Here is a 21,165-nt window from a genome sequence, read left to right as displayed (position 1 = left end):
ATACTGAGGATAATAATATTTAATCCAATTAGGTACTTAACTCATTTCCGCTGGATTGCAGTTCTCTCAAGGCTCAATCTGTATTTATGTCTTCTATTTACCTAATCTCTTTCCTGCTAGACTGCAGAGTAGGGTTTCCTTCCTTCCTTTCTTTCATTCGTTTGTTTGTTCTTTTTTCTTTTAAATCAATTGCTAACATATCCAAATGCTTAGTGTATAGTAGACACTCAATGGGTGCTTATATAGTTTTTTAAGATTTTATTTATTCATGAGAGACACACAGAGAGAGAGGCAGAGACACAGGCAGAGGGAGAAGCAGGCTCTATGCAGGGAACCTGATGTGGGACTACATCACACCCTGGGCCGAAGGCGGACACCCAACCACGGAGCCACCAGGCGTCCCATTGAGTGCTTATATTATTTGTAATGCAACCTCAGTAGATGTAAACTTTTATGGTCCTAGTGTACATTAGAAAAGACATCATTTGACTGGCATAATCTTAGAAAATATTATTTTTTGCATGGTGCTCATCATACCACATCTCTGCCCCATCCTAATTTATAACACATGTACTGACATTTTATAAAGTCATAAATGAGCCCCCCTCCCCAAACACACATACACACCCAACATCGAAATATCTCTGTTTTCTCTAGTTTGGCTACTAAAAACCCATCTCCATTAAAAATAAAAAATAAAAGAATAAAAGAGGGAGGAGAGAAAATCCCTTGTTCTTTGCTGTTATATGACATAACTTTTATATCTTAAGGTGACAAAATGTTTTATCTAAATTTTGCTGAAGCTAAAACAGATATTTTGACATAATTATCTGAGACCATTGTTCTTAGGGAGACAGATCCTTGAAATAATGACAGTTTGGTGAATGAATGAATGAATGCATAAATGAATAAACAATTGGATGATAACAAATAAATGCAAAATATACAATTTATGGAGAAATTATTAACCACTATCCAAATTAACCTTTGTAACCACCGGAATCCCAAATTGGAAAACCACTGGGCTGAACAAGTACCTTTTTCCTCAAGTGCATCTGTTCTAGCTTCATCCAAGCATAATTTCAATATTTCATGGTCCTTTAGACTTAGAAATAAATGGAAATGTCATTTAACCAAGCTTCTAAACTGAGTATTAAAATTCATTCTGTAGCATCCTTAACAGCCAATGTTCTGGAATTTATGTCAGATAAATGCTTCTGGGGACACCTGGGTGGCTCAGCCGTTGAGCATCTGCCTTTGGCTCAGGGCGTGATCCTGGAATCCTGGGATTAAGTCCCACATCGGGCTCCCTGCATGGAGCCTGCTTCTCCCTCTGCCTGTGTTTCTGCCTCTCTCTCTCTCTTTCTGTGTGTCTCTCATGAATAAATAAATAAAACCCTTTAAAAAAAAAAAAGATAAATGCTTCTGTTTGCTTTTCCCTTTTATTGTCTCCACATTTGTTACTCTGCCCAGTTAACCTTGGAGGCAAGGCTCATTTGGGGTTTCTCACCAGAATAAAAGATATAAGGGCGACTGAAGCACAGATAATAGCTGCCCCAGTACCAAAGTCCTCTCCTCTCTTTGCTGTTACCTCTGCCAGATTCCTCTGCCCCAAGTCTTTTTGTTGTTGTTGTTGTATTTGTTTATTTGACAGAGTGCATAAACAGGGGGAGCAGGAGAGAGAGAAGCAGGGTCCCTGCTGAGCAGGAAGCCCCACGCAGACCTCCCCCAGGTCTTATTTGCATGTTGTTTGCTGACTGGTTTTGCCCAACCATTTATTTGACTATGCCCTTTACTCCATCTTCTAACATTTCATATGTGTTTGCATAGATTTTACACTTGTCATCAGCTTGAATGTTTTTGTGCATTTATCTGGCCTTTGATTTATTATTGCCTAGATCTTTGTGCTCTTGGTCTAACACACTTAGTTCCAGAGGTTCACTTAATCCCCTCACTTAATTGACCAGTGCTGAATCTGTTTAATAAGATAGGCCTCTCTAGCTTAGGAACTTTAGTTTTCAAAAGTTTATTTACAATTTGGTTACTTAATACTAAACTTTTTTTTTTTTTTAAGATTTTATTTATTCATGAGACACAGAGAGAGAGAGGCAGAGAGGCATTGAGAGAGGCAGGCTCCATGCAGGGAGCCAGATGTGGGACTCGATCCTGGGACCTCAGGATCACACGCTGGGCCAAAGGCAGACACTCAACCGCTGAGCTACCCAGACATCCCTAACTAAATCTTATAAGTGGAATCAAAAGCAAGTTTTCTCCTCTGAGTTGGTCCTTCCATAGAAAATAGAGACTGACAAGATAAGGGTAAAACAAAAACAAACTTTATGGCTCTTCTCTTGCCTGCCCTCAAGCCAGTAAGGAAACAGGGTAAGATTCCTAGCTCAGGAGAGAGTATGGAGGAAGAAATGTAGGCATCATACTGTGACCTGCAGTCCTTAAGAAGCACTGGATCTGCCACACCAGGCCAGAGATGGGATAGCAGTTTTTCAGTATAACAGCTGCTGTAGTAACAATGGCACAGGAGACCATGTTTTATTATACCAGTCCAATCCAGAGAGAGGGCTTGTGCTCTCTTATTTAGGTGGATGCAGTTATGGATCTTATTGGGAGTGGCTAAGCATTCATGAACTAGACTGTACATGCTAAGGAACCCATTAGCCCTCAAATTACATCACCAAAAACCAGTCACATATTTAAACAAATGCGCTTAAATTCAGAATAGTGTACTAAAACATAATTGAATCATTTTATATATAATTTAAGGCCTACAAACCTCAACTAGTTTAGGGGCAATCTGGTATACAAGTGGAGACCATCTCATGCATAAAGAAAGATGGTATCCTTATAAGGTAGTATTTGCTTAGAGGGTCCAAGCCCCTTCACAGAATTTTCCAGGGATTACCGATATATTCACATAAGAACAATGTTTTAATAAGGGTTTACCACTTAACTCTGACCCATAGATGACTATTAGATCGTAAGGTAGTTGGACTATTGACCCAACCATCTAAAGACCATTTGTCATAGTGTTCCTATAGGAAATTGTTGTGGGGGTTTATAACTTGAAAATCAAAACTCTGCCAGCACACAACAATAAGGTATATGACAATAATTTACAGCAAAATGATTAAGGTAGATGTAATATATTTTATTAAATCAAGAGCCAAAATCAATTTCAAGAAAGAAGGATCAAATTATTCTTTATTGCTTCTCTTACAGTTAACGTGTTACTTTTATAAGGAAAAGTCCCTTGTAATTTCAAAAGGAATACAAAGAATCAAATTAACATTGTGTACATATTTTTCTTTAAAAGGCAGTGAAACCTGATCTAGAAAGCTCTATTAGGAACAAAATGGAAGGTCAAAGGGAAATGTACCAATTAGATCTCAACATAGTGGGTTTGCAATTCAGCCATCATCCTCTCTTCAATCAAGAACAAGTATTATGTGCTAGACTGCTTCAACTTTATGAGTGTTTTCAAGACAGGCAGCAACAGAATTTACCTCAGCTGCTTTATGAGAAGGTGAGAATAGCTTATTCCATTAGGATTTTAAATATTTAAACAATTAGAACAATAGTTGCTTTCAGTTTTTCTAAAAAGAAATTCTGGGGATCCCTGGGTGGCGCAGTGGTTTGGCGCCTGCCTTTGGCCCAGGGCGCGATCTTGGAGACCCGGGATCGAATCCCACATCGGGCTCCCGGTGCATGGAGCCTGCTTCTCCCTCTGCCTGTGTCTCTGCCTCTCTCTCTCTCTCTCTCTGTGACTATCATGAATAAATAAATAAAATCTTAAAAAAAAAAAAAAAGAAAAAAAAAGGAAATTCTGTGAGTTGACTGGCCAGATAGATAGCCTCAAATATATTCTGCAGAATATTTCACTTACACATGGTTTACTAACCAGTGGTATTCTTGGAACCAATGGTATTCTTGGTCCTATGACTCAAGAAGAGTATTTGAAAAGATTACTATTTAAAAGAGCCATATGATTGTCTTAAGTCTTCTTTTTTTTTTTTGTCTTAAGTCTTCTAATAAAATATATTTTTTAAAGATTTTATTTATTTATTCACGAGAGACACCGAGAGAGAGAGAGGCAGAGACACAGGCAGAGGGAGAAGCAGGCTCCATGCAGGGAGCCTGACAGGGACAGGATCACGGCCTGGGTGGAAGGCAGGCGCTAAACCGCCAAGCCACCCAGGGATCCCCTAATAAAATATTTTTGATAAAAAAAAAAATTAGAGATTTTGAATCTCATATAAAATGTGAAACATCTTGGTCTGAGAATGATTAACCTAGTCATCTAATGTCATCATAAAGAGTACATAAGGGCAGCCTGGGTGGCTCAGCGGTTTAGCTCTGCCTTCGGTCCAGAGCCTGATCCTGGAGTCCCGGGAACGAGTCCCACGTCGGGCTCCCTGCATGGAGCCTGCTTCTCCCTCTGCCTGTGTCTCTGCCTCTCCCTCATGAATAAATAAAGTCTTTTAAAAAAATAAAATAATAAAATAAGGAGTACATAAAAATCTGGGGGGAAAAGAAATCAAAGGAGTACTCACTGATTATTTTTATGAATTTGTACCTCTCATGTACTTGCTTTTTAATTTCATCTTTTCTGTCTCTTGGCAAACATTAAAATTTTTATGAAGTCAGATCTTTCGATCTTTTTTCCTTGTGTATTTTAGGTTTCGTTGTTCACTTCCTAAGACCTCTACCCCAGATACATCAGTCAGCAGGCCTTAGGCTGCAATTCACAGAGAACCCTATCTTAGTTTCTTAAACAATTAAGGGAAAGGTAATACCTCCTGTATCACAAGTCCCAAGTTAGGGCAGCTCTAGGGTTGGCTGATTTGGTGGCTCTGTAATATCAACAACTCTAGCTTTTTTCCCTCCTTTTCTAATGTTCATCTTCAGCATATTGACTTGATTAGCTCCTCTCAGGTTAACAACTGGCTGCTCCAGTTCAAGGCATACTGATTAGACACACAATATGTATAGTATCTAACTTTGAGAGCCCTCTTCAGCCCTTCCTCCCACATCTGGGCAAATTTCCCCTTGTGTCTCCCTGGCTAGAATTATCTCACATGAGCATGCCTAAACCAGCACCAGCAAAAAGAATGAAATTGCTACAAATGGCTAATCAGGGATTACCTCTGAAACATATGGAAGATGATTAAGCAATTAAACAAAATTGGTGTTCCGCCAACCAAGAAAAGTGACCTTTCAAGGGCAACCAATAGTGTCTGAAAGACCAAAATTCTAATAGAGTCATCTTGTTATATATTCTTCTAATAATATACGTGTGTGTGCATATATTATTTCTAGACTTTTATTCTGTCTAGAGTTTGTATCTGTGTCTTGTGGAATTGGGCTCCTATTCAGTTTCTTTCCCCAGAAGATTATCCTAATATTCAAATACCCCGATTTCCTAATAATTTAAAATTCTGTCTTTTGTAAACCAGCCTAACATATTTACATAGATTTAAGAACTATTTATTCCATGGACATAATGGTCTAGTCCTGCCCTGTTTTAATTACTATATTTAAGGGACACCTGAATGGCTCAGCAGTTGAGCATCTGCCTTCGGCCCAGGGTATGATCCCGGAGTTTCACATCAGGCTCTCTGCATGGAGCCTGCTTCTCCCTCTGCCTGTGTCTCTGCCTCTCTGTGTATGTGTGTCTCTCATGAATAAATAAACAAAATCTTAAAAAAAAAATTTAAATAAAAAAAGATCTTTAAAATAAATAAAAATAAGGACGCTTGGGGATCCCTGGGTGGCGCAGCGGTTTGGCGCCTGCCTTTGGCCCAGGGCGCGATCCTGGAGACCCGGGATCGAATCCCACGTTGGGCCTCCGGTGCATGGAGCCTGCTTCTCCCTCTGCCTGTGTCTCTGCCTCTCTCTCTCTCTCTCTCTCTGACTATAGTAAATAAATTAAAATTAAAAAAAAAAGTAAGGATGCTTGGAAGGCTCAGTGGTTGAGTGTCTGCCTTTGGCTCAAGGCATAATCCCAGGACTCTGGGATTGAGTCCCACATCAGGCTTCCTGCATGAAGCCTGCTTCTCCCTCTGCCTATGTCTCTGTCTCTGTCTCTCTCTGTCTCTCATGAATAAATAAATAAAATCTTTTAAATAAATTTTAAAAATTAAATAAATAAATAAAAATAATAATTACTATATTTAATTATTAAATTATGTAGTAGGACAAGTGACTCCTCGTTTTTTCTTGGATGTTTCTGTATGCTTTTCAAGATTTGATCATCCATATGAACTTTAGAATTAGCCATCAAAAACTGCAAGAGACTCTTAATCATAGGAAACAAACTGAGAGCCACTGGAGGGGAGGGAGATGGGACAGGGTAACTGGGTGATGGACATTAAGGAGGGCATGTGATGTAATGAGCACTGGGTGTTATATAAGACTGATGAATCCTTGACCTCTACCTCTGAAACTAATAATACACCATATGTTAAATAATTGAATTTAAATAGAATTTTTTAAAAAGAAAAAATAGGGATCCCTGGGTGGCGCAGCGGTTTGGTGCCTGCCTTTGGCCCAGGGTGCGATCCTGGAGACCCGGGATCGAATCCCACATCAGGCTCCCGGTGCATGGAGCCTGCTTCTCCCTCTGCCTGTGTCTCTGCCTCTCTCTCTCTCTGTGACTATCATAAATAAATTAAAAGAAAAAATAAAGGATACTATTTTTTTTTAAGATTTTACTTATTTATTCATAGAGACACACACAGAGAGAGAGAGAGAGAGAGAGAGGCAGAGACACAGGCAGAGGGAGAAGCAGGCTACATTCAGGGAGCCTGACATGGGACTGGTTCCCGGGTCTCCAAAACACTATTTCTGGGCAGCCCTGGTGGCGCAGCGGTTTGTTTCTGGGCAGCCCTGGTGGCACAGCGGTTTGGTGCCGCCTGCAGCCTGGCGTGTGATCCTGGAGACCCGGGATCGAGTCCCGCATGGGACTTCCTGCATGCAGCCTGCTTCTCCCTCTGCCTGTGTCTCTGCCTCTCTCTCTCGCTCTCTATGAATAAATGAATGAATCTTAAAAAAAAAAAAAAACACTATTTCTTTTGAAAAACTAATAAAACAGATTCATTACATTTGTATGCAAAAAAACAGAATTAGCCTGTCAATTTTTATTTTAAAAATTCTATTACTATATTTACTGTGATTACATTATATTGTTGTATTAATTTTGAAAGAAATTTTATCTTTATAAAAATTATGTTCCCTCATCCAGAACTATAGTATGTCTTTCTATTTGTTGAAGTCTTCTCTGATTTCCTCAGTAAAAGTTTGTATTAAATGATCCTAGTCTTGGAGTTCCTACAAACTGTCCCTAACTGTAACAGATTTCTCCTATACATGTTTTAGAGTACAGGTTCATCCAGTTTTATTTCTCTATGAATATTCCCTGTAGATATTTCTGTCTTATGCTTTCCTCAGTATATCTTTTTCTCTTGATTTTATTTTTTCTTGTTTTTCTATGTTATAATGCATTTATTTTTCATAAAGAGATACAGATATAAACACAAATATACACATATAATATGGATGTGATGTTGACAGTGGATATGGATAAACAAGATAGATATCTTTTCTGTAACCAAAGGATTTTAGGTGGAAGATAAGGTAGATTCCTGTGTTCAGACTGCTATCTTGATTGGCTTTTTTTTTTTTTTTTTTTGACTGGCATTTTTTTACATTAATTGATGAACTGGCCTAGAGAGTTCTAAGTATAATGTTTATTCCTTAGATATTGAGACTCTTCTCAGTTCTGCCCCAAGGTCCTTATATGAAATATATTTTGGAAGATACAACAGTAATACACAAAAGTTACACCCAAGAACCACAGTTGTGCTTCTACTGCACAGGCCTAGACCTTTGGAGAAATTGGAGTTCTGGTTACAGTGGATGAAATGTACAAAAAAGCTCTTTTCTTTATTGTAGCTGAAAGCACTGACAGATGCTACCAAATTAGCAAATGAAAATCCTGAAATAAGGCAGCTGACCAAAAAATCTTTACAAGATTATTATTGGCAGATAAGGTAGGTTTCGGACCATTAATGTATTTATCAAGCATTTATTAAGTAACTTCTTTAGAAAAAAAAAAAGTAACTTCTTTAGGCTGAGTATTGCACTTGCTATGGAACATATAAAATAAGAAAAAGACAAGATCCCTACTCTTTAGGCAATTACAGAAATGGCTCCAAACTTCCTTAAGACCTAGTTTTGTGTAAAAATATATCATAGAAGTGTCACATGAAAGTAGTTGCAATTTTATATCCATTGATTTTTTAAAAACATGTTAATTATAAACCACCATGAATTCACTGGTATTTTTAGGATCATATTAGTCTCAAGCATTTGTATACATTTAAGAATTAGTCCATATATACATATATCTACAAGATATATTACTATTTCAGTCTAAAGATAATACTCAAAGAACAGTTAGATTTAAGAACCTCTGTAAAAAAAACATGGTCTACAAGTTGGGAACCATTAGCTTATAGAGTAGTTGGGAAGAGAAGTTAGGAAAGTATGAAGCAACTAGAAAAACAATTCTAAGACAAAACATAATTATGTGTCAAGGACTCCTCGAAAGCAGAAAAGCTCACTGGGAGATATTTACTGGATAGAAAGTTCACCTGTGCCTAATTATGTAATAATTGTCTATATAAGAGAGTGATTTGATTGTTAAAGAATTTCCCTGACTGCCTGCTCAATGATTTTACAACCTCTAGAGGCAACAGTCAATTTAAAGAATTGGTTTCCTAGAATAATCTAGTTAAATGCAAACAATGTTGCTTGAAAAGATTGATATATACCTTGCACAAGGCCTGGCACATAATGAGTGCTCCCTATTACTTGGATGAATGAGTGAGTGAATGAATGACTAGAAGCCATCAGTATTTACAAAACAATAAACTGGTATTGTTTATTGCCACCATAATTAACACAGAACATGAAAGCTTTAATGCTGGAAAGAGAAAAGTAGGCTTTAGATGGAGTCTGATGGTGGTAGATAAGGATCTACTATTATATTCATGTGTGTGTGCACATGCATGTGTGTGTGTGTGTGTGTGTGTGTGTGTAAGGTTCACTGAAGACTTCATTGCTTTATCAGACCAGAAAAAAGCAATATAGTGGTGTTGAAATTCAGGAAAATTTTTGGAGTGGTGTTGAAATACCACAAAGAGTATTTATGGACATTTGAGAAATGGACTCAAATGGACTGTTTCTTTTAGGAAAGATATATATTTAACCTTTAATGACTGTCTACTAAGTGCATGGTACCCACAATCAGCTGGTGCCCAGTATAGAAAGCTGTAAGTTGTTCATGACCCCCCTTCTTACCTGTCCTCTCATCCCTCACATCTAACCAGTAACCATTCCCATTGATTCTGCTTTCTTTCAGGTGCTTATCTCATATAGAGCCTGACTACTCCAACAGTCTCCTAAAATACCTCTTTTTTTTTTTTTTTAAAATACCTCTTTTAAAGCCATGCTCCATATTGAAACTAGAGTGATTTTTCTATATAAATAAAGCCACATTAGTGGCTATTACCTTCATAATAAAATTTATTTTATTGGAACTTTGCTTTGGAACTCCATAGGTCAGTGCCCTAAATGGCCTATACTCTCTAATATCTATATAGCTTTGTTTTAATGCCTCTTTTCTCTAGAAGGTTCTTTCATTGTTTTCTGCCTGACACTTAGTCAACATACTCATTTTATTCAATTGCATGTTACTTTCTCAGGGGAGGCTCTTACTTGCCCATTTTTTTTTCTTACTTGCCCATTAAATATTCTCTCTCTCTCTCTCTCTCGTACTCACATAGCATTTATGTATTTCCTCTTTCAAAATATCCATCGTGTTTGTAATTACTTGTTCTGTATTTTTCTCTACTGGAGTATTAGTTACTAGCACCCAAAATATTTCCTACCACATAATAGATATTTATTATGTGTTCATTGATTTGAATTGAGTATCAAATACTCTGTGAAGTTTTTCCCTACCTTTAATTCTCTTATTTATTCCCACACTCTAGCTGTGTAAACTTCTACTATAGCACCTATACCATTTTATTGGATTGATTAATTTACATGTTGGTAAGCTTCTTGAACCTGGGGAGCATATCTATTTATCTTTGCATCCGCCTTAACCAGCATAGTGCCTGGCATGTAGTAAGCATCCAATGAATATTTGCCGAATGAATAAATGGTAGTAAGCTTCTATCTCTAGGACACTGGATTTCATGAATGGCACTTTTAATGAAAACCACTAAAAATGTCTGATAAAATACAAATATTATTTTTATAAACATATTGCAAAAATAACAAAAAAAACAAGGAATTTGCAAAAGCCAAAAACAAAGTGAAAGGAGAAATAAAAATTAGCGAGTGGTAAAGCCAACGTTTACACTAAGGGTATTTGTTGAATATTAGTAACCTTGAGCTATTAGTAACCTTCAGATAGCTTTATGGAGTACCAAAGCAAAAGATAAAGCCAAATTCAACTTAATTAGAAAGTCTAGTAAGAGATCACTCTCTAATGGATGTTAAACCTCATGAATGGGGAGTATAAAGGGGATGAGAAACTTGTCTTTGACTTTGACATTTGGCAGAAGAGGGGAAATGCTCCTTTGAGCATTCATAACCACAAACCAGCATTCATGCAGATTTATAAAATGAATATATAGTACTTGTGTAGTCTAAGATATCAGATTGAGAATTTAATTTAAAATAGTCCCAAATCAGTAATGACAGCAGACAACTGGCAAAGCCAACATTTTAGTATATGTGCTGCCAAAGTGAGCACATTGGCAAAGCCAATAAATATTCTTTCTGTTAGCTGAGAGATTTTCCACAAATGTGAAATTCTAAGGAATATGAGCTGACAGTAAAAAATGAATCAGGGAGGATTGAAGAGAAAAATAAGTGGTAAAATATACAGGTAAGTGAGCAAATGATGTAATGCTGTCTCATCAGATACAAAAATATAGAGAGAGTTCAAATATATACCTTCTAGAATAGAGTAAAAAATGGAGGAGGGTAAGTGTAATTAAAAATATTTGCACTGATCAGGAGGAGAGTCAAGGTAAAATTTAACATTAGACTTTGATAAATCAAGGGCTTAGATTTTAACTTATAATATCTAAAAGAAATATTCAAACAACCCAAAGGAAGGCAAGAAAAGAGAGAAAGAGGAACATAGATGCAGATGAGATGAGTATAAAACAAAAGAAAATGGAGTTAAAACCTAAATATATCTAAATGGACTGAGTGCTCCATTTTTGTCTAGACTGATAGACTGATTAAAATTTAAAAAACAAAATCCACATGGAAGCAACCTAAGTGTCCATCAATAGATGAATGAGTAAATATATATATATATATACACACTGTATTACTCACTATATGTATTTATATATATATATATACTGAGTATATATATTACTCAGTATATATATTTATATATATATACTCAGTATATATATTACTCAGTGTGAATATATATATATATACACACACACACACAAACACACACTATATTACTCAGCTATAAAAAAGAATAAGATCTTGGCATTTGTGACAATGTGGATGGACCTAGAGGGTATTATGCCAAGTGTAGTGAATCAGACAGAGAAAGAGAAATACAAGGAAATACCAGGCTCAGATGACTAAATTAGGATTCTTAAAATGTGGTTCTCCAGACCAGCAGCATCAGCTTTACCTGGAAACCTGTTAAAAATGCAAATTATCAGGCCCACCACAACCTTACTGTATCAGAAACTCCAGGGATGGGGCTTGGCAATCTGTGTTCAACAAGCCCTCTGATGATTCTGATACAGGAAACGTTAGGCGCCTCTGATTTAAAGATAACTTGTATTTTCACAAACTCTTTCAAAGAATAGAAAAAGAGGCCAGATTCTTAGCTCCATTTATGAGATTATTTTATCCTTGAAATTAAAACCTGGGATGTCTGGGTGTTTCAGTGGTTGAGCATCTGCCTTTGGCTCTGGTTGTAATCCTGGGGTCCTAGGATCAAGTTCTGCATCAGGCTCCCCAGAGGGAGCCTGCTTCTCCATCTGCCTATGTCTCTGCCTCTCTCTGTGTGTCTCTCATGAATAAATAAATTAATTAATTAAAATCTTAAAAAAAAGAAATTAAAACTTGATAACAATATAAAAACTATTGCAACCCCATTTCATTCATAAACATAGTTACAAATATGCTAAGCAGGGATCCCTGGGTGGCGCAGCGGTTTGGCGCCTGCCTTTGGCCCAGGGCGCGATCCTGGAGACCCGGGATCGAATCCCACGTCAGGCTCCCGGTGCATGGAGCCTGCTTCTCCCTCTGCCTGTGTCTCTGCGCCTCTCTCTCTCTCTCTGTGACTATCATAAATAAATAAAAAAATAAATAAAAAATAAAAAAACAAAAAAAAACAAATATGCTAAGCAGAATTCTATCAAATAATACAGCAAAGTTGGAATCATTCCAGGAGTGCAAGGATGGTTTAATGTTAGAAAGTCAATTAGTGTAACTTATCATATAAATAGTGTGTTTGCAAAGTCATGAAACAGAATAAGCATCCTTTAAAGCTGTATATTATCTCCATATCCAAATAATATGATCATTTTTTTTTCCAAATAATATGATCATTGATGTAGGAAAATAATGTTAGGTTTCAAAGCCGATGACCAAGAAAGAATTCTTGACTGTTTGGTGCAAAAAGGTGATTTTATTAAGGCATAGGCACAGGACCCGTGGGCAGAAAGAGCTGCATTAGGGTCAAGAGGAGTGGCCCATTATATAGTTTTAAGTTGGGAGAAGGTTAGGGATAGCGTAAGTCTCTAAGGAATTTTGGAAGCAAACTTTCCAGGACCTGGAGGGGGCTAGCTATTGTTGGGAAAAGGTAATTTATTACCATGTAATAAAACCTGAGTCATGAGACCCTTCAGATGTATATTGGTGAGCCATATGCTTGGGGGACGATTGCCAACATGTATCTTGGCAGATTGAGATAAAGGAAATTTCTAAAGGAATATTTATATGTTAAAGTAGACTTACAGGATCCTGGGGATTGGGCTAAGATTGCCTTTTGCTCTTAGCAAAGTAGTAACATTGAGGCAGACAGTTGAGTCCCTAGTGGAATGTCACTCTGCCTATTTCAAGGACTTGTCAATGGTAGTAAGGAAATTAATAATTTTTCTTCTGCCTTTGTTTCCCACATCAGTCACTACCCCACCCAGCAAAGTACCTATAAATTTGAAGCAATGGTTTCAATCATTAATCTGAAAAAAGTATAATAAATATACTCCAGAATGACCAGAACATCTGGAAAAATCTGGATTTTAGCAGAGCACTTTTAAATAGTGAAAAAATCATCAAGTCATAAAGGAATTAACTTCTAAATGGAGTTTCAGTAGCTATCTCAAGATGTGGATAAAATGAAAAAAAATCATAAAGTGGGGATATCCAGAAGAGTTGGTGCAATACATTCTTCCAAGCCATTTTAAATGACTTATAGTTCTGGGTTCCTGGGTGGCTCAGTTAGTTGGTCTCTGCCTTTGGCTCAGGTCTTGATCTCAGAGTCCTGGGATAGAACCCAATGTGGGACTTCCTGCTCAGTGGCAAGTCTGCTTCTTCCTCTGTGTCCCTCCCCCTGCTTGTGTTCTCTTTCTCAAATAAGTAAAATCTTTTAAAAAATGAGTTGTAGTTCTAATCCACTAATGTACTTTTTATCTACCATTATTGTTGTAGTGATACAAAACAACTCTATGACTTAGAAAGAGGAAAAGACTTCTCTCTATTACACAGTATATTACGAACTTGGAAACAAATAAAATTCCTTCGACAACAGCAAGGATTTACAAGCACCCCAGTAAAATTACAGTTTCAAAGGTGAGTGGCTGCTTTATTTGTTCTTATAGGTCTCCTGAGGAACTGTGCATGAATTACTGAGAATTTACAGTAACTAGGAGAAAATCCAGAAGCTAGACAACTATTTGATGTAGTCAACAAAGGACTTGTATCTTGAATATATGAACAATTCTTACAACTTAATAAGACAACTCAATTTTTAAAATGGGCAAAAGATTTGAACAGACACTTCGCTAAAGAAGGTATATGGATGGCTAATGAACACATGAAAAGATGTTCAGTGTCATGTCCTGTCAATAGAGAAATGTAAATTAAAACCGCAATGGGAGTATACTATAGACCACTTAGAATGGCTAAAATCCAAAACAAAATGAAATTAAAAAGACAATAATAAATACTGACAAGGATACTGAACAAAAGGAACTCTCATTGATTGCTGATGGAAATGCAAATACTAATAGCCATTTGAAAACAGTTTGGCACTTTATTATAAAACTGAACAAGATGGGATCCCTGGGTGGCGCAGCGGTTTAGCGCCTGCCTTTGGCCCAGGGCGCGATCCTGGAGACCCAGGATCGAATCCCACATTGGGCTCTCGGTGCGTGGAGCCTGCTTCTCCCTCTGCCTATGTCTCTCTCTCTCTCTCTGTGACTATCATAAATAAATAAAAATTAAAAAAAAAACTGGACAAGATGAGTAATCATACTCCTAGGTGAAACATACAGTCATAAAAACATAGTGGAGGAGATAGTTACAGTTAGAAACTGTACTTGTTAATCACTTAAGCTGTCTGTGAACTCAGTGAAATAGCTGGTTCCCTCCTCACAACCCACTATCTTATTTTCAAAGCTGTAAGAGATTAATGTTACTTGAACCTGTTAAGAAAGATGTTTACTTTGTTGATTTTTTTCCCTACTGCAGTGGTTTTTAATGACAGTGCTTTTTTTTTTCTTTAAGATTTTATTTACGTATTCATGAGAGACACAGAGAGAGAGAGAGAGAGAGAGGCAGAGACACAGGCAGAGAGAGGAGCAGGCTCCATGCAGGAAGCCCGATGTGGGACTCGACCCCAGGTCTCCAGGATCAGGCCTTGGGCTGAAAGGCAGCGCTAAACCACTGAGCCACCCGGGCTGCCCAATGACAGTGCTTCTGACAATTTCTAAACCTAACCCAGCATGAAACTTTATCGTAGAGTCCTGAATTCACGTATACTGGCGTACTTGCCTCTGTGTCTTTAAACCAGTCTGATACACATATGCATTATGAAACCCTGAGCACAAAAGGAAAGCAACAGATGCCATCAGTTTAGCACAGTAGCTCTGGACCAACATTTGCTTGCTTGCCACTCACTCTCATTGTCAGTACCGTCGACCTTGAGATGTAAAATTGTGTGTTGGAAGTGATTGGTCATATGCGTCGTATGTGTGTTAGCAACACCAATCCAACCACTCTTTCTGCTTCAAATAATTATATTTATTATTAATTAGGATAAAAATGAATAAATGTGATGAACAAAACCAAGAAGAATTGCTAGGAATGTCTGAGACCAAGAAGGAAACTGAAGGAAAAGTATTGGAGAATGGGGAGAAACAGGAGGTATTTACATTACAAAATACCATTCAACTCCTCTGGTGAAAATATTTAATTGTTTGGTAGAATAGAAAATCATTGTATTTGTAACAGTTACCCAACGGAATGACAAATGTAAGAAAGAAACAAAAGTTTAAAGAATAGTTGTCTTAAGCAGGGAACTTACATTGTAAATTATATATTTATATTTTGGTTTCTAGAGCTTCTCATATTTAGCTTCAGAGCTTGAAGAAACAGATATAGAAAGAATAAAGCCAATTACTTTGATGCCACAACTTTCTTTCACTGCAGAATTAACAAACTTATCCAAGTGTTCACTGTAAGCATTTTAAAGGATTATTTCTTCATTATATATTATCTCTTTATTGTATTGTTTTAATAATAGTGTTAGCTTTCTTGAGTGCGTACCGTATGTGGGGCACTTTACTAAGTTTTTAAATACATTTGCACATTTAATTGCAACCAAAGCTCTGTGGTATTATCCTCCTCTTAGAGATGGGCGAATTTATGCTTATGGAAGGGTAAGTTGCCCAGGGTCACACTTCTAATTCATAACTGAGGTGTAGGACATAAACCTGTTTGATTTGATTATTGTTTTTTGTTTGTTATTTGTTTTGCTATGGCAATAATTTTTGTTCAAGTATAGATAGGCGGGATATAAAGCCATTGTAAAAAATAAGACTACGTGGTTACCCTTGCTTATCAAGGGAGCCTCTTGCTTTCATAAAAGTATTCTGTATCTGGAGGATCCTCTGGGAAGTTTTCAAGTTTGACACAAATTTCTTTCCTTCCCATTTGTGACTTTTTCCGTGAGCTGTTTTCTCCCTATTCCTAGGACCTTCATGCAAAAACAGATCTAATACAGATCCCCATTTCTCCCATCTCTAGGCCTGTGGATCTCATCTCCTTAAAAGAGGCTGTGGCAATTTAGAACACTGAATTAGGTCCAATTTTTCAACATCTCTGTCCCATGGGACACTTTTTACTAATTCATCTTTGAGTATTGTGAATGTGCATCATTTAAGCAGAGTTGGAGGGTAGCAAATGCCCAATAAATATTCATATTTATGAAATGAACGGATGAATGATTACATTTAAAATGAACATAAAGATATTGGCTAATTGATTTTAAATAAAAATAAATAAATAAATAAATAAATAAATAAATAAATAAATAAATAAATAAAATAAAATGAACATAAAGAGTAGCAGACACAAAAGCACAATTACCAGTTCCCTCTTTCTGATTAGCAAAGTGCAGCAGTGGAGGAGTGCTTTTGTTCTACACCTACTTCCAAAGAGGGCCTGAGATAATCTTTATGTAAGACATGCATACAAAAGGACCATCTTAATGAGGATAAGATAACAAGAGCCCTAAAACAGGAAGTTAGAAGTAAAGAGCGGAAAGAGAAGGAGGAAGATAAATGTACTGGAAAGCCAAGGCTAAATCTTGGTGGAAGTCAAGGCAAAAGGAAATAGGATGTGTTCTATCTTTTCAAAGCTATTGTTATTGTGGGACATTACTGCCATTATCCATTTAAAATGTCCAGTTGAGGGGCAGCCTGGGTGGTTCAGTGGTTTGGCTCTGCCTTCAGCCCAGGGCGTGATCCTGGAGACCCGGGATCAAGTACCGCATCAGGCTCCCTGGATGGAGCCTGCTTCTTTCTCTACCTGTGTCTCTGCCTCTCTCTCTCTCTTTCTGTGTCTCTCATGAATAAATAAATAAAATTTTAAAAAATAAAAATGTCCAGTTGAATTGATTCTCTAGAAAAGAAGAATATTGTTATTGTTTTGCTATGGCAATAATTTTGATTATTATCATGATGTCAAGGATAGAGATGAAGGGAAGGATTAAAGAATAATTATAAAGGGTTTATAGGTGATGAAAAAGGCAGGATTTCCTGAGGATGAATATAATCATGAATTAGTGAATTTTCATAATCAGTTCACAAGCTCATTATTAAAACTACTTTCAGAGGGCAACATAAAGAGCAAATATACCTGACATATTTCTCTAATGGTAATTGAGAAGATAGTTAGAAAAGGCCAACAGAGAGATAGGAAAAATAAGTAATCTACATGGGCAGATACGGGCACCACTGGGAGATACTGGACCCACAGGGTGATTAGCGTGGAGAACAGAAGGGCTTGTTACGTTTCAACCCAGAGCCTTATCTCCCAACCAGTCCTCTCCCTTCTGAAAAAGAGAAGTCCTAAACATCATTAGGTCAGTTACCTTGCAGCTGAGAAGATACTCAATGTTGGAAATGAATGAATGACTGGAAGACTCTCTTTAGGAGTTTTATATCACTTAAGGGATTAGTTTATTTCCCAGCAAATGTTTCATAGAAGGCGCAGAGAATCTGGCTTGCCTCTCTGATCTTTGCAGTTAGAGAAAGAATGTCTGGGAGAAAGAGTGTATGACCTAAAGCCTAAAGGGATTTATAAAGACCTTAAAGAGGACACAGCAAGCCACCTCACTGAGGTTATTGAAAAATAGCATATTTCTTTTAAAAGTGTGTCTTTCTTCTAGAAGTCAGAAAATATTTTTGAATTTTAATTTCAAGCTCCCCCACCCCCAATCCTAAGTCCCTCTGTTTTCTCCTCTTAAAAAATCTCTTATGATGGGTAAATGTCATCATCTAAGTTTCAGTTTAGTAAAATAAATAGCTGAGTGTTTTATGGTTCCTTGATCTTAGTTCTTTCTCTATGTTTGAATAAAATCATTAAAAAAACACATTTGAAATCGAACTCCAGTAAAAAAATATACAAACCGCCCCCTCCACATTTGAGTAGGAGAGGCTTTAATTCACACATAGGCAAGTGTTATTGGGCTTAAAGATAGCATTTGTCCTCTAAAATGGTCATAATTTAATATACTTAGGTGCATTTTGAAAAGAACAATATTTTGTATCTATTTTGTTTTTCAAGGATCCTTTAAAGATTTATTTATTTTTTAGGCACGAACAAAAGAGGAGAGCCAAAATACAGAAGCTTAAATATTTTATTAAAATATTATACAACGATAAACAGGTTTCTTGCAGTTCAGTATCTCCCCTTCAGTTTGATTTTAAGGTCATGTTTCAGCAAATTTTCAATATTCAGTTAATATGTTGGCCTGAAACAATTTGCTTGGAGGTATGTCATTATCATTTACTTTTGTGTCTTATTTTATGCCATACATAATTTTAAATTTCTTGTTAGTTACTGTTTTATGTGACAAGTAATTTCTATTTAGAGATGACCAATCTATATGGGTAAGCAAGATACTTACAAATAATATATTTATAACAGCAATAGTCTTTTATACTACAAGTACAAAATTATTTGATTTGTGGTTCTTCTGAATACTTCCATTCTCTCCTGCTAAAATTCCTACCAACCTTGGATGTGCAGCACTACTCTTCATTTGCAGTGAGATGGAAAAGGGCTATTTAAACTGTAATGTGTAAAAAAAATAAAAAAAATAAAAAATAAACTATAATGTGTAGCATAGCTGTTGTTAGCGCGGAATGATTTCTCCAAATTGTCTCAGCCCTGATTAGTGTTTTCAGTGTCTTGCTGAATTTGTAGGTATGTATGTGTGTGTTTATTTATTTATTTATCTGTTTGTTTATGTTTTGGATCCCTTTAAGAATCTGATGAAACAACATACAGACTCCTGATCCCTGTCAAAAGACCCCACCATAAGAACCCCTGCACTAAAGGAAGAAGAAAATAGGACAATGGAGAAAATTTAGAGACATTAGAGTATAGATAAGAAGTCTTGATGCCTAACATAGAGGTTAAATTTGCAACTAGATCTGAAAGGAAAGTTAGGAGGGAATAAATATTTTTGTATGTGAGTGTTGAGTGAGGTTTGGGGAATGGGGAGAGAATTATAAATCTAAATCAGAGGTATTTTTACAATACCTATAATAATTTTTTTCTATCCCTGATCAGAGGCTACACTCATTTTGTTCATCTATATTATCAAATTTCTATCATCTTAAAATGTACTTCTGTTGAAATTCCTATTTAAAAAATATACTGACTATACCTTTCTATGATACCTAAAATAAATTGTGATGTAATAATACAACCACTTGAAGTGTAAAACTTGCCTCCACCCTAAGTAGATAAATGTGTATTTTGAATCCTTCATCATCCTACTACTTAGAACATGATCTTAACAACCTAAGAGGCAGGGAAAGAAAGGAATCTAGCTAGGAATAAAGTGCACCATGAGCAACTGCAAAAATTGCAAAATAAATCTATATGCCCTAGCCTAACAGATTCTGACCTACGTTTTGAATTTACTCCTTATCATTCCTCTTTATTCACTTTAGCAAAATGAACTGCTTGGTTTTTTCCCCCCATATATCCTTGCAATTTCCTACTTCTGAGCTTTTGAACATTCTAGTTCTCACACTTACAAGGCCCATTTTCATTCTTGACACTCCAACCCCACCACACAATGGCTTTGAGAGCTGCCATCAGGGGACAAGTCTCTCCCAGAAGACTTCACTCATGGAGATGGAATTCTCTACCTTTACATTTACTATTCATGATATGGCCTCCAGCCCTCAGGGGTCCCAGCAGTTTCAGAAACTGGATTTATCGACAGTCCCATGAAAATATATCTATATCCTCTAAACAAATCACAAGGCTGATGTGTAAACTCAAAATGCCAGTTCAACATTTGAATATAATTATCAGTGCATTACCCCTTTTCAGTTAGCCAGGTTACTGATTTGCAGTAAGAAATTTCTTTCATAGACCTAGATACTGTAAGTCCATTAGCTACAACCCCTACAAACCTTTCTGCATTAGGTATAGATACCTTTGTCAAGGAACTACTGTGCTAACTTATAGTAACTCTTACAGGGACAAAAATTAGATGACCAGAAAAATTTTTATATTTGCTTCTTTGACTTCCTTTTTTCTTCTGCATTAATTAACACATTTCTTCCTTTGGTTAATTAACCAGCCTTTTGATTGACACATTCTTATCTTTGAAGAAACATGTTTTCCCTCCTTGATTTCCTTCTTCTTTAAGTACATGTCACTGTTTCCTCAAACACTGACAACACAATATAGGTCAAAATAAGATTTTCTTTTCTTTTCTTTTCTTTTCTTTTCTTTTCTTTTCTTTTCTTTTCTTTTTTTTTCTTTTTTTTTAAGATTTTATTTATTTATTCATGAGAGACATAGAGAGAGGCAGAGACATGGGCAGAAGGAGAAGCAGGTTCCTTGTGGGGAGCCTGATATGGCACTTGATCCCAGGATTTCGGTATCATGACCTGAGCCAAAGGTGACACTCAACCACTGAGCCACCCAGGCACCCCAAAATAATATTTTCTTAAAAAAATTAGGTTTGTACTTATGGCAGTGATGGAATTCTAGGAGAAAGAACAGCATACAGAAGCAGAAGACCTGGGTTCCAGTAGACATCTATGGAGTTGTCTACTCGGCACCTCCCTTACTCCTTCTTCTGGGACTCTCTCCCTCCCCTACCTCCCATAGATTTTTAACTTGTCCTCGGACTCCATGAGCTAATTAATCTCCCCTTTTCCAAAGCAATCCAACCTGGGTTTCTATCATTTACTAAAACTAAAACTAATGTAGTTTCATATAGAAACTCAATTTCTTCATTTATAAAATTGGAAGAGTAATACCTATTTCCTATAG

General features: G+C 36.7%; 1 protein-coding gene across 49 annotated transcripts in view; it reads left to right on the top strand.

The window, feature by feature from the left end:
* CC2D2B (coiled-coil and C2 domain containing 2B) overlaps positions 1-21,165 on the top strand; it is a 110,433-nt gene that overhangs the window by 21,337 nt on the left and 67,931 nt on the right. For 30 of the 49 annotated variants that reach the window (XR_013368164.1, XR_013368165.1, XR_013368168.1 and 27 more), the window contains 6 exons: positions 3,329-3,538; positions 7,966-8,063; positions 13,786-13,926; positions 15,393-15,501; positions 15,696-15,814; positions 18,456-18,633. Coding sequence is in view for 40 of the 49 variants with exons in the window: in XM_077878195.1 (XP_077734321.1) it covers positions 3,329-3,538; positions 7,966-8,063; positions 13,786-13,926; positions 15,393-15,501; positions 15,696-15,814; positions 18,456-18,633 (855 nt within the window). In the remaining 9 variants the exon portion in view is untranslated. Of the gene's footprint in view, positions 1-3,328; positions 3,539-7,965; positions 8,064-13,785; positions 13,927-15,392; positions 15,502-15,695; positions 15,815-18,455; positions 18,634-21,165 lie in introns of those variants that run through there. The other 19 variants (XM_077878222.1, XM_077878228.1, XM_077878226.1 and 16 more) reach the window with 9 other exon arrangements.

The sequence above is a fragment of the Canis aureus genome, chromosome 29 (genome assembly GCF_053574225.1).
Source record: "Canis aureus isolate CA01 chromosome 29, VMU_Caureus_v.1.0, whole genome shotgun sequence".
Classification (NCBI taxonomy): domain Eukaryota; kingdom Metazoa; phylum Chordata; class Mammalia; order Carnivora; family Canidae; genus Canis; species Canis aureus.
The sequence above is the reverse complement of the archived record's forward strand: the minus strand, read 5'-3'. Positions and strand labels throughout refer to the sequence as shown.